The sequence below is a fragment of the Eleutherodactylus coqui genome, chromosome 10 (assembly GCF_035609145.1).
Source record: "Eleutherodactylus coqui strain aEleCoq1 chromosome 10, aEleCoq1.hap1, whole genome shotgun sequence".
Classification (NCBI taxonomy): Eukaryota; Metazoa; Chordata; class Amphibia; order Anura; family Eleutherodactylidae; genus Eleutherodactylus; species Eleutherodactylus coqui.
The window spans coordinates 17,860,908-17,881,038 of record NC_089846.1 but is presented as its reverse complement, the minus strand read 5'-3'; the positions used below and the strand labels follow the sequence as shown (position 1 = coordinate 17,881,038).

The 20,131-nt window shown below is 42.3% G+C and overlaps 1 protein-coding gene across 1 annotated transcript in view; it reads left to right on the top strand.

Annotated features, from left to right (window-relative positions):
• The window catches only part of CACNA1B (calcium voltage-gated channel subunit alpha1 B), a 362,074-nt gene extending 350,482 nt beyond the window's left edge, over positions 1 to 11,592 (top strand). Inside the window, exons 48-49 of the mRNA XM_066580423.1 lie at positions 1,538 to 1,734; positions 6,812 to 11,592. Of these exons, the coding sequence (XP_066436520.1) occupies positions 1,538 to 1,734; positions 6,812 to 7,336 (722 nt within the window). The 3' untranslated portion in view covers positions 7,337 to 11,592. The remainder of the gene's footprint in view (positions 1 to 1,537; positions 1,735 to 6,811) is intronic.
• Positions 11,593 to 20,131: the final 8,539 nt, after the last annotated feature.

The following is a 20,131-nucleotide window of genomic DNA, read 5'->3' as shown; positions in this document are numbered from 1 at the left end:
TGCATCCCCAACTACTCATAGAGAAAGCCTAAGAGTTCTGCATCCCCCAACTACTCATAGAGAAGGCCCAAGAGTCGTGCATCCCCCAACTACTCATAGAGAAAGCCGAAGAGTTCTGCATCCCCCAACTACCCATAGAGAAAGCCTAAGAGTCGGGAATCCCCCAACTACTCATAGAGAAAGTCTAAGAGTTCTGCATCCCCAACTACTCATTGAGAATGCCTAAGAGTCCTGCATCCCCCAACTACTTATAGAGAAAGCCTAAGTGTCCTGCATCCCCCAACTACCCATAGAGAAAGCCTAAGAGTTCTGCATCCCCAACTACTCATTGAGAACGCCTAAGAGTTCTGCATCCCCCAACTACTCATTGAGAAAGCCTAAGAGTCCTGCATCCCCCAACTACTCATAGGGAAAGCCTAAGAGTCCTGCATCCCCCAACTACTCATAGAGAAAACAAATCCCTTGACTAACCATAGAGAAAGCCTGTGAGTCCTGCTCTGACTACTCATAGAGAAAGCTTGTGAGCCTTGTATTCTCTGACTATTCATAGAGAAAACCTGAAAATCTTACATCTACCAACTACTCATAGAGAAAGCCTAAGAGTCCTGTATCCCCAGACTACTCATAGAGAAAGCCTGGGAGTCTTACATCTCCAATCTACTTGTAGAGAAGGCCTGGGAGTCTTACATCCCCAATCTACTTGTAGAGAAGGCCTGGGAGTCTTACATCCCCAATCTACTTGTAGAGAAGGCCTGGGAGTCTTACATCTCCAATCTACTTGTAGAGAAGGCCTGGGAGTCTTACATCTCCAATCTACTTGTAGAGAAGGCCTGGGAGTCTTACATCTCCAATCTACTTGTAGAGAAGGCCTGTTAATCTTATATTCCCCGACTATTCATAGAGAAAACGTGTGAGTCTTACATCCCCTGACTACTCACAGAGAAAGGCAGTACTGCATCCCCTGCCCACACACTGATGAATGACAGTTCACCCTGTATACAACTTAAAGTGACCCTCCCGTTTTAGGACAGGATGGGCAGGGGGGTATTCTCTGTCTTCCCTCTGATCCGCCGCTTCCCAGGCTCTGTTTTCAGGTGTCCAAGATGTCTGCTGCAAGTTTTTATCTACCTAATGCACAATTATTGGCCTGTGCTGATCACATGAGCAGCTCTGGCCAATGAGAGAGCATCTATATTGATTTAGTAGTCTAACACTCCCATTCACTGTAAGGATTATGTTGTTTGAAGATTACATTGGCCATCTTGGATGGCCGAAAACTGGACTTGAAATTGGCGGATCGGATGGACGGCTGAGAACAGTTGCAGGTAATATACCCTCTTCCCCTCCAATCCTGGACAGAATATTGTCCTGAAACCGGAGGGTAACTTTAATGGAGAAAAAGCTGTCAATCATCAGTGTGTGGGAGGGGAATGTAAGCCAAGGGTTATAGTTTAGTATATACACTGTATCAGTACGTACATGCAGTTTCTATGTGCATTGTCCTTGCTAACATTAAGCACGTGGTTCATAGTTACAGAGTCTGCACCCCGAGAGAGGAGGCAAGAAAGAGGAAGGTCCCAGGAACGAAAACAGCAGCCTCCATCTTCATCTGAGAAACAGCGCTTTTACTCCTGCGACCGATACGGCAGCCGTGATTCAGGTCATCCACGTCATTCTGATCACAGTCGAGCCCCATCGCCTAGTTCTGGACAAGAGCACTCAACACAAAGACAGGTGAGATCAAAAAGTGCAGCACCTAGCCAAGACTATAGGACAAGCAGATACCAAAGCACATACACAGACCTACAAAGGATCTGCTAAAAAGGCATAAAAGCTGCTCGTTTTCACAATTTAGGTGTAAACAGAAGTATTAAAAGGGTTATCGGAGATTAACAAAAAAGATCTGCCTTTTTCCAGGAACAGTGCCACCTTTTGTCTATGGGCTGTGTCTGGTATTGCAATTCTGTCCCATTGCCCACGATTGTATATTTTAAATTCAGTTATGCCTAATTGCAAGTGCTGCATACTAAATTTATTATAAATTCACTACATTTCTCTATGGTGCCAGATTCATAGCCAAATCATCTAGAAGACAACCAAGCTGTTGTCCAGGGGTTCTTAAAAGGAATCTGCTATGTCCTAGAAGCACCATAACATAAGTTACAGTTCCTTCTAAAATAGAGAACATGGAGTCCAGGGATGTTCTCTTTATATCTACCGGGCTCCCCATTCGCTCACTGTCACCACTGGAAGCCGGCGCTTGGTCTATGAGAGTGACTCTTCTTCAGTCAGTGCACACACACAGTGTTCTCTATGGGAGTGCATGGGAGAGGGAACCTGGCTCCTCCGAGCAGCACCATAAACTAAGCTATGGTGCTGGTTAGGGAGGTAATGGAAAGATAAGACCCCTCACACACAAGCGATGATTGAAGAAAAGAGTCACAATCCTAGATTGAGCACCAACTTCCAGGGGTGACAACGTGGGAAGCCTGTTCAGTATAAAAAGTACAGTCCCCAGACTCCACATCCCCCGCCTTATAGGCACCATAGCTTAGTTTATGATGCCTATACTTTAGGACGTGGCAGGTTCTCTTTAAATTTACGATCCCTATTCAGAAACTACAAATGGGAAGATGGAACAATGCCTCTACAGTGCCACCTATTGGAAGGCAGTATTCCTGCAAGTCAATGTCAGACCTTTAAAACAAGCCTTGTAACAATAACTGGGATATATGAGCCAAGGCCAACCATGCATAGAAAGCTGTTTTGGGGTGATTGCCCCTCATACGTGTTCAGGAGGTTTCTGGCATTGCTAGTGGGATGCTTATGATGTGGGTTGGGAAGAATATCGTTTCTCCTTAGGGAGAGCACCTAGAAGGTGTGAGGAGACTTATAAAGCCAACCATGCTCCTCTGGGAAATATGCAGATGGGAAGATGGAACAATACCTCTGCAGCACCACTAAGGATAAAGGCTATGTGTAGCAGCCCGACCCATGGGTAAAGCACACCCTGTTGGCGTTTTCAGCTGCATATCAGCGGTATGTCCTCGCCCACTGCCCTTCTCCCAGTACACATCGACATAAGGCGGTTCCTCTTTTTGCAATTTCCATTACTTCCATTCTGATTGCCCATAAATTTGCTGTATTGAAAGCCCCCCCAGTACAACACTGTCTTATCAGCACCTCTGCCATTGGTGTTTTATGTGATAAGGCTTTGATGTTTTATGTGATTGCACCACACACATGTCTTTACGGGGCATGTGTCTTCCATATGTGTCTACTTACAGGTTTACGTCATTGCATGTCTGCACATATGTGTTGCTGTGTTATTGTATGATGGTTTGACGCTTTGGTAATATCATGGTTGAAGTCTGAAATGATATTATCACTCACTCAGACAATCCTTCCAAACCTGCCCTATGTTATTAACTAGGATGGAGTCAGGGCACACTCACTGTCAGATCGGGGACCAAAACCTGGGCCCACTGGAGGATCCTCTAGTACGCCAAGGGGCCAGTGTGAGGTTTCCCACTTTCCAGTAAGACTAAAGGCCTTTTACACGGGCAGAGAATCTGACTATTCTCGTGTGCCCGACGGAACAAGCTGCTGACGTCATCGCCAGCTCATTGACTCTCGGGCAGCCAGTTTACATTGCATGATTCTGGAGAGTCGTGCAGTCCTCGGGCATTTATCCATCAGTCTTGTACATTCCTATGTGAAGCACTGAACGATCTATGCTATCTGAAACTGAACGACCAACGAGAATCACGCAATTCTCATTCGTCATTCATTCACTGACTCCTGTTTAAACTGAACGCTTCCTTCTGTTTCGCTTGTTTGAATGATTATCTGATTGATAATTGTTCCATGTAAACTGGGCTTTAGGGTTGTTTCTTTAGAGAAACCCACTTTTCAAAATGTGACACTTGTGGCAAGCAGATGATTGCGCCGGGAACTGCTCCAGACAGCCCTGGCAATCATATGGTGGTCTTTCAGGTGAATGGCTGCTCTTGCTATTGATGAGCAATCCCTCTTTAAAGCATCCTTCCGCTGTTACTTTTCTGTCTGAGGTCAGAAACGCTATCTTTTCTCCTTAGGGAGAGTAACTATATGCTGTAAACTAAGTAAAGAGTCTCAAATGGCCATGCACGCTCCTCTGGGTAATATGCAAATAAGGGAGATGGAATAAATCCTCCACAGTGCCTCCTATTGAAAGGCAGCATTCCTTCAAGCCAAAGTCAGACTTTTTATACAAGCCTTGTTACAATGACTGAGAATTAAAAGCAAAGCCAGACTCCATGCACAGACAGCTGTTTCAGGGTTTTTGCCCTTCATCAGCGTACAGTAGGAGTCTGGCTTTGCTAGAGAGAGGCCTGGGATGTGGGTCAGAAAGGCTATCTTTTCTCCTTAGGGAGAGCAACTATATACTATAAACTAAGTAAGGAGACTCAAATGGCCATTCACGCTCCTCTGGGTAATATGCAAGTAAGGGAGATGGAATAAATCCTTCTGTCTGAGTCACTTATATAGGAAGGCATAATGTGCTACACGATGGTATGGGGCATGGGACCCTGAGGACCCTGAAGATGGATTTCAATTTTGTGTGTGGCCCCTGTAAGAGTGAGAGAATAAAACTCAATTGCAAAGTGGAAGAGTAGCATGTGAGAAGCAGAAACCTGTGCTCGATGTCGCCTACTTCTGCTACGATAGGGGCAGATCATCCAGGAAGACATCCATGGTCATCGGTAGGAGATTCAGGTACTGCTCTGTATTGAGAGTCCCTGAAATGTATGCAGGTCCAAAGAGGCAATCACACCAAATTCCAACCCACACTTTCTCGCTGAAAGTTGCATTTTTCTCTGCCACCGTTCGCTAACACAGTCCCACAATGATAGCATCAGCCCTGGACTGCACTGTTAAGTGGCTTTATGTATGTATTGTAGCAGAAGGAGGGTACTTTAAGTACGCTTTCCTTACTTCAGTCATAACTGGGGTCCCACGGGGATTAGAGAGACACAGAAAGTGGACTTCTGCTTCTCACATATTACGACCAGCAAGTGTGGACCCACTGTGCCAACTAACCGATTTGACTTTGGGCTAAACCTAAGGGTGTTATCCTGCCATTTCCCCAGTATTCATCCTTTAACCCCTATACAGAGATCTGGCCTTCGCTGCAGGGAACCGAACATGCCACTACCTCCTAGAATAGTCCCGGTGTAGTTGGTGGCTGACCCACATGGGTTGGTAACCTTGGTGCAACGCACCACAAGACAGGCAGAAGCGCACAGTCAGGATACGGTCCAATGTCGGCGTTCAAACAAGATCCGGGTCACAAGTCCGAGGGTCGGGGCAGACAGAGTTCAGGTAAATCCAAAGAACAAATCCAAGGGTCGGTGCGTGGGAATCAAACACAGGATACCTTCGCTGGGAGCAAGACACAAATGAACACCAAAGAGCAGGCAAGGCAAAGCATCTCTGGCCCAGTTAAATAGGAGCCTAATGGTTTGCCGCTGGGTTGGGAGCACTGGGAAGGATTAACTCCCACAGTGCTGAAGAAAAGTGCAAGTAAGGCCACATGTACAGGGAGAGCAGGGCGACTCCTAACATCACATACTACTTTTCAACTTTGCAATTGGGTTTTACTCTCTATCTCTTACAGGGGCCACAACACAAAATTGAATTCCATGTTCCGGGGCCCCCGTGCCATACCATCGTGTAGTGCATCTATGCCTTCCTTTTCAAGTATGCTATTGTTATTTCAATATAGGATACCAGTATTGAGTTATAATGCTGGATCCATCTTTTTGACTGCACCCTGTATATGGCATAGCATTATTAGTAGAGTGTAGCTTTTGGGTTAACGGTCTTTTACACTACCCAATGATTAACTGAGGTGTCACCAATCACCTAATGAACAAGCAGACGATTGGTTATGGGGTGATCACATCTTTCATGTTGCACAAATAAAACACTGTTGGTGACACATCTCTCCATGAGAATAAGGACTATGCTGCCGATAGCAATGAAGGAGTATGGGGGTGAACAATCGCTTCAACAATCGTTCATCACCATAATGTCTGAATTGGCCTGTGTGAAGGCCAGACAAACGAGCGCCAATCTCATTAGTGCTCATTAACGGCTTAGATTGACATGTGTATAAGAAGTTTTAGGTTACACTATATTTATACAGCAGTCTTCACATTTGTGAGCCTAGTCTCCCTGTTTAGAGAGCTGTGGGCACATCCCTGATCTAAACATGGATGTAATATATGGCCATACGGATAACACATATCACTACATAGATCCCAGCCGATCTTCAGGATGCATGACGTCACTGAGAATTAGGAGGTCCAGGGCAGATAATGTAATGAGGGCAGTGGCACGCTCCAGGTTATGTACACCATCGCGGCTCAGTGTAGATATTATCCGTGATACGTCTAGTATTGTATGTTTCTAAAATGTCAGCTCAGAGTTGTGTCTTTTGCTTCACTAAATTCTCCTTTATTTTTCTCTTTTTTTATCATGCCATTACCTCTTTATTGTTTCAATTTGCTGTCTTTGTCCCCCTTTTGGTCTCTTGTGTTATACATTTGTGCCATGCGTGGTTCATCGTTGTTCAATGCTTTTGTTTTCCCCTGTATTTCCCTTCCGACGCCATTTGTTTCATCTCTCTGTGTGACGAATAATCACAATTAACGTCAATGTCTGTTGTTTATGTTGTCACGTCGTGTTCTCTTGACTCATCCTTTTGTGTTGTTTTTCCATGTGTTCCTGTGCTGTTTTGATGTGCTTTCTCACCCTTTCACTCTAGGGCAGCGGTTCGGCCAACGGGAGTCCACGCTTGACCAGTTCCGGTTCTAGCACTCCATGCCGGGCAGTCCGGAGACAGCTACCCCAGACTCCTCTTACTCCTCGGCCTAGTGTAACCTACCGGACAGCTCACTCCTCCCCTATACATTTTGGAGGACCAAGTTACTCTCCCGGGAGACTCAGCCGGGGCTTATCAGAGCACAACACCTTGCTGTACAGCGACTCTCCAAGCCCCTCTGCTTGCACAGTCACACGCATCGGTTCTGACCCCTACCTAGGGCCACGACAAGATTCCGACAGCTATTGCCCACTGCCTGAGGACACATTAACCTTTGAGGAGGCATTAGCTAGCAACTCTGGACGTTCCTCTAGGACTTCCTATGTGTCCTCACTCACCTCCCACTCCCATCAGCTCTGCAGGGTTCCAAACGGCTATCACTATGCCTTAGGGCTCAGTACAGGGTCTGGCTCAGCTCCCAGAGTACGAAGTTACTACCATGAAGCAGATGAGGATGACTGGTGCTAGCACAGGGACCCAACACACGTTCCCTCTCCCACCCCTGCTTCCAAGGAAAGCCGAAGTAAGAGAAGCCCAGGGGCTGGAGTTGGGCCACTTGTTTGAGTAACTACTGATGAGTTTTATCATCAGCTGGCTGATCGTCGTGGCATCAGAGCATGTTACGGAAGAGCAGAAGCAGCCATCTTGGGGAACCTAACAACATGATAGAACAGGAACATATTTAAGGAAGAAAGAAGACATGGGCAGGGACTCCAGAGCAGGTCTCCGTTACATCTTGTTCTGGCATTGTAATTTTGAGTCTTCCTTTTGGGGAGCGTTAAGATGCCTATTTCGTAGTAAATTGGAATACCAGAAGTATGAGGAAGCTGGAAGCATGGAGGATATAGAAATAAAAGAAAGAAGATTAGGACCACAAAGTATTGAGGTTGCTTTTTTTAATTATTTATATAGACCGAAAGGATACAAGGGAGCGATTGTCAAGCCCTTCATCTTCCGACGTCATCCTCCAAGAGTTCATGGGAAGTTACAGCTTCATTCACTCAACATCTCATCCTCCAACGTTTCTTTCCATTCTCGAGCTCTTTATGAGTCTACTGCTCCACTTGAGTGGAGGACACATGAGCGACTCCAAAAGTTCCATTTACATCAATAGCCATGACCCAATACAGCGTACGGTTTTGTACATCTTTGTAAAACCTCTACTTCTTCTTGCTCTCTAAACGAGCGGTGATCCCACAGTAGACATTTTTTTTTTAGTAAGAGAGTTGGTATTTTAAGCATGACCCGTGTAACGGAAAAATAAAAGACCATCATTCCTTGGTTGAGGACACCACACTACATGGTAAAGCTGTAACGCTACACCCAGGCTCAATAGCATGCCAAATCCAAGAAGGAACCGCCAAGGTTCAACACGTGCCCTCTACCCACAGTAGTCTTTACTTTATGGCAATTATGTGAAGCCTGAATGACGGTTACCTCGACCGCTAGAAAAACGAACGTTCAGATAAGCGTTTGAGACGTCTGTGTTTGTATGTCTGCGTGTACGCTGCTGATGAAATGTACCTTTTACCAGTGCAAGTGGGGTCCCCATCGCATCACATGAAGAAGTTGGGGAGCTCCATCGGCACATATCTGTTCACTGTCCTGAATCTCACCAGTAAGCCTTTCCTATCCTCGGCATAGCCTAGATTATGGTAATGCACAGGTCTGAGCATGCATGTTATCGGTTAGTGTGTTACTTTGCACATGATTTGGTCAACGAAGTTGCACTAATGTGTTCTTAATGATTTTACAATTTTTTTTTTTTTAATGTATATCGAAAAACTTGTACAGGGAACCTGCTCCATTACCAGTTGAGAGACGCTCGTTCCCAAAGTCTTCATATCTGTCTATCTCATATTCCGTCTGTGATAACGGTCACGTTTTGCACTGAGCAACCCCTTGAAGACGGCATATCACACAACAGTTTCTATTTCTCTAGCATTTTTCTATCTTCATAGCACCCAGTGCTACAGATGATTGTACGACTCGTCTGCAGAGCCAGCGTAGCCGCGTCGGCTGGACGTTTTTTCTTTCCTGTGCCATACAGTCCTAAGAAGCAACGCGTTCTTTGTCCTCGTGCCAAATGCGTTGCATCTTGTAGAACCGCAGGCGACACTGTGCCAATCTTTCAGTGCCCAGTGGACCACAATCATCAAGTTCATCAACGCTCGAGCCAGTGCGTAAACCTGTCCTACGGCAATAAGGCACTCGGGGCAGATCAGATGCTGATAGCGCTATGTGGCCTTTATATTTCACATGTAGCATATAATCCAAATGGAAAGCACAACACGATAAAGAGATATACAGAGGGCACGACACTGGGTTACATTGTATCTATTCTGTGCATATAATATATAACAATAGTAATCTATTTTAAGGGCAAAGCTGATTTTCCAAAGACATTTCCAGACACGATAAGAAAGGGCAGCGAGAGACTTTAAGATTTCATAGCTGGTAGAACGGACCTAAGGGGACCACACGCTTTACTTCATCAAGTCTTAAGGGAAGTTGACGGACAGACACCACCGGTTCCTGAGTTAGTTCTACGGTATATTTTTGCAGGATTTAGTTGTTATAGATTGCTTTATGGATATGTTCTAGTTACGTCAATGACCCCGCGGGAGAAGATTATATTTACATAGACTAGATTTCTATCTAGCACAATATATACTACAAAAGTCAGAGATGATACGTTATATAGCAGGTATAAAGGGGCAATCACCATTTATCATGTGACATTTCAGGCGTGAACGTTACACTATTGCAAAGTCACACTATATGTCATTTCACTGCTAAGTGCCTACATTTTACGGATATTTGTCTTGTGAAAAGGGCGACATTTTTTTAACCTCATTCCATTGTGTAAACACGTCATCTCATCTACCCTTCGTTTCGTGAGATATTATAGAATTTATTACAGAGTAGACTGCTTAAAAACCTTATACAGTATCTATGTCAATTATCACATTTAGTGACTTGATCTATTCAGGCCTCACCTATTCAATGGTCCGCTTCGCTTTTTGATAGAAGGGTCCCCTGATGAGAAGTTGATAGGTTGTCCCACTGCTGGAAACCCCAGCAATCAACTGGAGTTGTTTGGATACCTGGCAGAAAGTTTTTGAATTCCCAACAGCACTCCCACAGGTGAAATACGGGATTACACATTGAAATCAGTGGGCTGGTCCGTATTATGCACGGACATGCCAGGTCCTCCAGATAAAGATAATCATTGTAGGTGTTCTCTCCAAAAGACCCCCACTCCAATAACTCTTTGAAATTAAGTTTTCTAAACCAGACAATTCCATTAAGATACATACTCATCACAGATCCCTCGTATCAAAGGAATTGGGCACAGGCACGAAGATACTAGACTGCAGTCCCCATGCTGTCCCAATAGCCTCTTGCTAATTGTACAGTACCATGATGAGACTTGGAGTGGGTTCTCTCTTTAATGTTGTGTCACTTATAGACCCGTCTATGTGTCTGTACCTATAGACTACACACCAGTATAAAGTTTTTATCACTGTAACAAGTTTCAGGGTCGCTGGACTTCCATCGTTTTTCTCTTGCGGCTCTGGTTTTCAGCGCTGGAGATCAGATATTTCTATAAACGTATATTTGTATTTTAGATATAGTAGAGGGGGGAACCACATTGTCTATTCTATTGAATACATACATCAGCAACATGTCAGTACATTTCACCCGATCTCTTTTTGGGAATGCTCAGACATAACGATGTCGGAAAATTACCCCAGCATTTCATTATCGACATATCTGCATGTCTATAGTAACTCATTTAACCTGGAAAGGGCTTACGGCATCAGTTGCGTAAAGCGCAAATCGATGTCTAAAATACGGGATTATTATTTGCTGTGTTAGGAATTAAGATAAAGGAATATTTTTTGTAATATAGAGATGAGGATACATGTATATATACTGGAGACCATGCTCTCTTTTGCCTGCGTGAACCCCAGCCCTCCCTCATTGTTGAGTCTAAAGGCATAGAGGGAGCCCATAGCAAAGACCAAACTGGGCCCCCATTATAGTGCCACCCAGGACAGAAGGGCCTGCTGGGTTTTTTTTTTTACCTTGGCCCAATTACTCATCTTCTTGCTTGATTACAATGCAGTTCCTGTGTGGAGGATAGTCCTATACTGGTTCTCACCACTCACTAGCAAAGGGGATGGGTCCAATCAAGGGCTGGGCCGCCATCTTTCTCCAAGGCCCACATCGTTGCCCTATGGTCTGTCTCCACCGAACCACTAAATGACAGAAGCAAGTTTTTTTTAGAGAGCGAAGAAGGGTTGGGTTATTCCATCATTCCAAAGGCGTCATGCTGGTCTTTACAATAAACTTGATCAAATCTAATGCAGGTGAGAAAAATACAAAGTCAGTTCCACCAAGTTGTACCTACATGTCTAGATTTTATAGGTGTCATCCATTCTAACAGGGGGTTGGGGGGAGTCAACCCTGTACTACTGACAAGTCCAAAGCTCCCTTTATCAAGGATGGTGCCTCTGCATGTGGAAAAAGAAGCGCATTCTCCCCACTGGGCTATGCAAGAATCGACTCAGCAGATGCCAAGAAATCCACCTTTCATCCTACGCTGTAAGCTTTGTTCGTTGGACTTTTACCATTTCAAGGCTTATGGCTAAATGCGACCAAATCTTTTATATGATTTTTTTTTTCCTTTTTCTTCCCTAAGATGAAGATAAAAACAGGCACAACTTTCACTTTTCAAAAAATCTATATAGAAAAAAAAAAAAATTCAAAAAAATATACAAAAATATAAAGTTAAAAGGAAAAAAAAAAGACTCGACATGAACAAAAAAAAAAAAAGCATTTTATGCTTGCAGCATGAAAATGTCACTCATCCCGCCAGGAATTGGGATGTTGTTGTTTTATATGCTGGAACATACGGTCCTTACCCTCATTCGTACACTCACACACCTGGTCCTTACTCTCCCTGTTGGGGTGTAAAATTTGTTTTTCAGTGCTGTATGTGAGGCATTACGCATGACGGGGGTTAATGTGACTTATTTAGGCTGTGCTTAAAGCACAGCACTCAACTGGGCCTGTGATATTGGAGGGCAAAGAAATGGAGGGCGGTCCGAGAGAATCGGAGGTTGATAATGGGTAATACAGGTGACTCACCCATTAGGTTGAAGCACAGTTATATCTTACAATGCACGCACTTTAGTAAATAATAAAAATAAAAAAATCTGTTGTAGGAGAACATCTCCCTTTTTAATATCACATCCGACTCTAAACTGATACTTTGGGTGACATACAATATGCTATGCAGAGCTTCATTGTTTTTTTTTTTTTTAAAAAGCCGGCATATTTCACCAACTTCCCTATTCTATCTTTGCATCCAAAATTATTTTATGCTTGCTTGGAGGTCTTCACAATATCAATTTAAGCTGGCAGCTTCGTATGTTGGCTCATTAACAAGCTGCAACCAATAGGGGCAATGCACTGAGCTGCAGGTCAACAGAGCATTTGAGGGGTTTTTTTTGCAAAAATGGAGTAGCCCAAATTTGTTGCACTTTTGTGTATTGGGCGCTCCTCCGGACTCTGAGATCTTGGAATGTATATGTCTCCTTGGCTGAAGTGATGCAGGGTCCTCCAAGGCTATGAAGGTTGTTTTTGATCATAGTATGTTAGGCTGAATGAAGACAATGTCCATCTAGTTCAGCCTGATTCAACCTCCTTGTTGATCCAGAGGAAGGCAAAAAACCCCAAGAGGCAGACGCCAAGGTCTTCTCTTCTAGATCTTGTGGCGCTACTGTTGGGGATAACATCAGAACGGTTCCACAATAGAGGAGGTCTCTGGGGCCATCTAAGCCTAGTTTACGTCATACAACATCTCCTGTTTGATCCTCCTAGCAAAACTCGCTGTAAAAAATTTAATTTTTTTAAGGCCAGGAGTGTTGGAGACGGGTTTACACCGATTCCTCTATTGCCCTGCAGACAGAAGATCCAATATTGTACTGTTATGGTGTTTGTATATAAGTTAGACTCATTTGCAGTGGGATAACCTCAGCATCAGGGGCGGCATTGAACTTCCCCCTCGCTGCTGGAAATGGCTGTCGTCGTTGTCTTTTTGTTGACTTTGGCAAAACTTCAGCCATTTCAGACGATGCGCCTCACTCCAAAAACGACTAACTTTGTGAGCTATTGCCACTTAAAAAAAAATAAAAATCCTCCACTTTAATTGTTTGCATCCCAAACTAGACTGAACTTGGCCGTACCTTGCATAATTAATGTTTGCATGTAAACTATATACATATTAAATTATATATAAAAAAGACAAAAAGTAACAAAAAAATACAAACAAAAAAAAAACAACAAACCATTACTTGCATGGAAAATGCTGAACATCTCTTCGTACTCTTTTTGATACGATGTACTCATCTGTTGGTTATTTTTATTTATATTTGATAATAATTGGGGGTTTGTTGCAAAAATTTCTATGAAAAGAAAAAAACAAAAAACCTTTTGAAAATTGGACACAATTTTTTTCCCTTCAACACATCTCGAAGTTGGATAGTCTGTTGTCTGAATCATAACTATCAGCCCAGACACCGGATTGTGCGATTGATTCTACAATTACCAATTTTGTAAGAAACAAAAAAGTCCTTGAACTTAAATAAAACTTGGCAAATAAAAAAGATGTGGAGTCTTGTTTTGGGCGTTGCTGCAGCGTTAAGGTCTATCGTTGACAGATTTAGGGCTCAGTCAGTATCCAGCCTGTGTACTACGAGCGTGTTTTATCAAGCATGTAATACGCAGTGCGCAGCTCATACAAATGTAACGTACTTCAATGGTTTCGTTAATACTATGCACAAAAAAAAGATAGGACTTGCCCTGTTCTTTCTTGCACCTACCGCGTTTCCCCGAAAATAAGACGGTGTCTTATATTAATTTTTGTTCAAAAAGGTTTAACTTTTTTTTACATGTATAGCTGCCTGGACACTATTTAAATTGACTTTTTTTATTAACTGTTAGCAGGGCTTAATTTTGGAGTAGGGCTTATATTTCAAGCATCCTCAAAAAGCCTGAATCATCATTTTGCATCCTCAAAAATTCTGTAAAATAATGCTATGTCTTAATTTCAGGGAAACAGGGTAGTTTTTCTACATGTGAGAATGATGGGGTAGGACCTATCTTCCCACATTTTTTTTCACACTCACGCGCAATAGCACAGTTTGAACTGTCAAAATAAATGTTTTACCTGGTTCATGCGCTAATACACTCCATAGCGGCGAGTCTATTAGCGCATGCGGCCAAAGTGATTATTGCTTTAATGTACTAGAAAGGAGCTCTAAACTGTTGTCACTTCCCTTGCCCACTCCTCTTAATAGCTCGTATAAAGCACAGCACTCAGTAGGGAGGCACCGATGAGTACTAGAGGATGCTCCCCCCACAGTAAGAGAATATAGAACCTGTACTCCAAGGTAAGGGGAATTAAAAATTGGAAAAAGAAAGTTTTTGACAAGGCAAGTTTTTTAACATCTTTACTATGTAAACCCTTATTGACACGTCCGTATATCGGTCGGGTTTTCACGCCCGGTCGATATACGGTGTCCCTTTCTGCAAGGGAAAGGAGGCAGGCCGGGCCGGTAGCAGTGCACTGAGCTCCCACCCCTCGCCACTATTTGCAATGGGACGGGGTGTAACTTAGCTCCGCCCATCTCGCCCCTCCATTGCAAACAGAGGGGCGAAGAGGGAGCGGGAGCTCAGTGCGCTGCCCCCGACCCGGCCCGCCTCCTCTCTCTGCAGAAAGGGACACCGTATATCGGCCGGGCGTGAAAACCCGACTGATATACGGATGTGTGAATAATCCCCAAGGCTGAGTTCACACCAGCATTATGGCATTCTGTTCCGCCATTGGAAGAGAAAAACGGAATGCCAGCTGGGAATGGATGTCTTATGAAGTCAATGAACTCCATTAAAGGAATTGTCTGGGACTTTGGGTGTTTTTTCTACTGTTATACTATCCTCAAGATAAGTTATCAATCTCCACGAATCAGCTGATTTCCTAGCAGCGCTGTCAATGTGTTCAGCGCTGCCAGCAGATAGCAGTGGCTTAGTTCGGTACTGCAGGCACAGTTCCCATTGAATTCAACGGCAGCTGTGCCTGCAATACACACCTGGTCTGCTACACGGCGCAATCTGCTTCCTGTCCGGACAGCTGCCCAAAAGCGCCCAAAAACTCGCTTAACTATTATCGGGCCAGTCGGTATAGGGTCATGCTATGCATTTTGTGCCAGATCTGCACCTATGTGGATGTGAACAGAGCCTTACATCAGCATGTTTATGGGATTGTGCATTCATTGGGATTGCTTTTTAAAGGTGTTATCTGCTTTAGTGCCATGTTACTGGGACCCCCAGCAATCACATGTGAGCTCTGGGGGAACCTGGCAGCAAGGGTTCAATTACCGTACACAGCCACCACAGTGGAAACAAAGCATTAGACTATTCCCATTGCGATCAGTGACCTACTGAGTAAATATACCCCGGGTATATCTGTGCCGCCCATTCATTGTATAGCTATATAGTACAAGCTGTGCAGAGGGGTGCCAGATATTATAGGACACACATAAGATAAACCACACATCACATACATTTCTCCAAAGTCCTCCTAAAAGTGCTTACACATACTTTCCTCAGTGGAAGTTGAAGTTCAGTACATGTTGCATTTTTGGTGTTTCATGCATAAAATATTTGATGTGTTCCAACATCTTTGCTGGCGGAGATTCCTTTTGTTCAGAAGGATCCCCCGACAATACGTTGATTACAACACGTCCAGCTGCTGGGATTCCTGGCATCATGTGTTCAGACTGCTCAGCCCTTGCCGCTGGCTCCGTCCATAGGTCCCATCTGGGTAATGGCACCTCCGGACAGAACCTATTTAGGCCATTAATGAAAACTGCTGACATGGAGACCAGTAGCGCAGTCCAGCACAAGAATAATGTGGTGCACTGCGCTGTTATTTCCGGAAATGAACGGAAACCTGCCAAAACAGGCTTCTATTGGTCTCCATTTCAACAGTTTGCATTAATGGCTGGGAGAGGTTCTGTCCAGTTCCCATCCAGGAGGGCTGTTTTTGTGATTTTTAAATGCCATGGGACCTCTGGATGGAGCCAACAACAAGGTCTGCACAGCCCCTAATCTGTGGGGCGCCACCAGATACGAAATGAAGTACTACCCTGTTTCCCTGAAAATAAGACATAGCACGATTTTACTGAATTTTTGAGGATGCAAATTGATTTTTCAGGCTTTTTGAGGATGCTTGAAATATAAGCCCTACTCCAAAATTAAGCCCTGCTAACAGTTAATTTAAAAAGTCTATTTAAATAGTGTCCAGGCAGCTATACATGTAAAAAAGTTAAACCTTTTTGAACAAAAATTAATATAAGACACTGTCTTATTTTCGGGGAAACACGGTACATAATGTCTATCAAAATCAAGCCTGAAGTAAAATTCTGCATTCCGTAAGAAAGGGGGAGCTGTAGCAAAAAAGTTGCAATTCTATTTATCATTCACAGTCATTTGCTTATTCTACAGCTAGTACCTATACCAGCTGTACATATATAATTATATAGAGGAGATACCCAGGTTATACCAGCATGCTCCATATCGCTATACACAGTAGATGTATAACTTATACCAGCTGTACATATATAATTATATAGAGGAGATACCCAGGTTATACCAGCATGGTCCATAGCACTATATACAGGAGATGTATAACGTATACCAGCTGTACATATATAATTATATAGAGGAGATACCCAGGTTATACCAGCATGCTCCATATCACTATATATAGGAGATATATAACTTATACCAGCTGTACATATATAATTATATACAGGAGATACCCAGGTTATACCAGCATGCTCCATATCACTATATACAGGAGATGTATAACCTATACCAGCTGCACATATATAATTAAATACAGGAGATACCCAGGTTATACCAGCATGGTCCATATCACTATATACAGAAGATATATAACTTATACCAGTTGTACATATATAATTATATACAGGAGATACACAGGTTATACCAGCATGGTCCATATCACTATATACAGAAGATATATAACTTATACCAGCTGTACATATATAATTATATAGAGGAGATACCCAGGTTATACCAGCATGCTCCATATCACTATATACAGGAGATGTATAACCTATACCAGCTGCACATATATAATTAAATACAGGAGATACACAGGTTATACCAGCATGGTCCATATCACTATAAACAGAAGATATATAACTTATACCAGCTGTACATATATAATTATATACAGGAGATACACAGGTTATACCAGCATGCTCCATATCACTATATACAGGAGATGTATAACTTAGACCAGCTGCACATATATAATTATATACAGGAGATACACAGGTTATACCAGCATGGTCCATATCACTATATACAGAAGATATATAACATACCAGCTGTACATATATAATTGTATACAGGAGGTACCCAGGTTATACCAGCATGCTCCATATCACTATATACAGGAGATGTATAACGTATACCAGCTGTACATATATAATTATATACAGGAAATACCCAGGTTATACCAGCATGCTCCATATCACTATATACAGGAGACGTATAACATATAGCAGCTGTACATATAGAATTATATAAGGAAATACCCAGGTTATACCAGCATGCTCCATATCACTATACACAGGAGATGTATAACTTATACCAGCTGTACATATATAATTATATAAGGAAATACCCAGGTTATACCAGCATGCTCCATATCACTATACACAGGAGATGTATAACTTATACCAGCTGTACATATATAATTATATACAGGAGATATCCAGGTTATACCAGCATGGTCCATATCACTATATACAGCAGATGTATAACTTATAGCAGATGTACATATATAATTATATACAGGAGATCCCCAGCTTATAACAGCATGCTCCATATCACTATATACAGGATGTATAACTGATACCAGCTGTACATATATAATTATATACAGGAGATACCCAGGTTATACCAGCATGGTCCATATCACTATATACAGGAGATGTCTAACTTATACCAGTTGTACATATATAATTATATACAGGAGATACCGAGATTATACCAGCATGCTCCATATCACTGTATACAGGAGATGTATAACGTATACCAGCTGTACATATATAATTATATACAGGAGATACCCAGGTTATACCAGCATGGTCCATATCACTATATACAGGAGATGTATAACATATACCAGTTGTACATATATAATTATATACAGGAGATACCCAGGTTATACCAGCATGGTCCATATCACTATATACAGGAGATGTAGAACTTATACCAGCTGTACATATGTAATTATATACAGAAGATACCCAGGTTATACCAGCATGGTCCATATCACTATATACAGGAGATGTCTAACTTATACCAGTTGTACATATATAATTATATACAGGAGATACCGAGATTATACCAGCATGCTCCATATCACTGTATACAGGAGATTTATAACGTATACCAGCTGTACATATATAATTATATACAGGAGATACCCAGGTTATACCAGCATGGTCCATATCACTATATACAGGAGATGTATAACTTATACTAGTTGTACATATATAATTATATACAGGAGATTCCCACGTTATACCAGCATGGTCTATATCATTATATACAGGAGATTCCCGGGTAATACTAGCATGATCTATATCATTATGTACAGGAGATTCCCAGGTTATACCAGCATGGTCTATATCATTATATACAGGAGATTCCCGGGTTATACTCGCATGGTCTATATCATTATATACAGGAGATTCCCGGGTTATACTAGCATGATCTATATGATATACAGGAGATTCCCAGGTTATACCAACATGGTCTATATCCTTATATACAGGAGATTCCCAGGTTATACTAGCATGATCTATATCATTATATACAGGAGATTCCCAGGTTATACTAGCATGGTCTATATCATTATATACAGGAGATTACCAGGTTATACTAGCATGGTCTATATCATTATATACAGGAGATTCCCAGGTTATACTAGCATGGTCTATATCATTATATACAGGAGATTCCCAGGTTATACTAGCATGGTCTATATAATTATATACAGGAGATTCCCAGGTTATACTAGCATGGTCTATATAATTATATACAGGAGATTCCTGGGTTATACTCGCATGGTCTATATAATTATATACAGGAGATTCCCAGGTTATACTCGCATGGTCTATATCATTATATACAGGAGATTCCCAGGTTATACTCGCATGGTCTATATCATTATATACAGGAGATTCCCAGGTTATACCAGCATGGTCTATATAATTATATACAGGAGATTCCCGGGTTATACTCGCATGGTCTATATCATTATATACAGGAGATTCCCAGGTTATACCAGCATGGTCTATATAATTATATACAGGAGATTCCCGGGTTATACTCGCATGGTCTATATCATTATATACAGGAGATTCCCAGGTTATACCAGCATGGTCTATATCATTGTATACAGGAGATTCCCAAGTTATACTAGCATGGTCTATATCCTTATATACAGGAGATTCCCAGGTTATACTCGCATGGTCTATATCATTATATACAGGAGATTCCCAGGTTATACTCGCATGGTCTATATCATTATATACAGGAGATTCCCAGGTTATACTAGCATGGTCTATATCATTATATACAGGAGATTACCAGGTTATACTAGCATGGTCTATATCATTATATACAGGAGATTCCCAGGTTATACTAGCATGGTCTATATCATTATATACAGGAGATTCCCAGGTTATACTAGCATGGTCTATATAATTATATACAGGAGATTCCCAGGTTATACTAGCATGGTCTATATAATTATATACAGGAGATTCCTGGGTTATACTCGCATGGTCTATATAATTATATACAGGAGATTCCCAGGTTATACCAGCATGGTCTATATCATTGTATACAGGAGATTCCCAAGTTATACTAGCATGGTCTATATCCTTATATACAGGAGATTCCCAGGTTATACTCGCATGGTCTATATCATTATATACAGGAGATTACCAGGTTATACTAGCATGGTCTATATCATTATATACAGGAGATTACCAGGTTATACTAGCATGGTCTATATCATTATATACAGGAGATTACCAGGTTATACTAGCATGGTCTATATCATTATATACAGGAGATTACCAG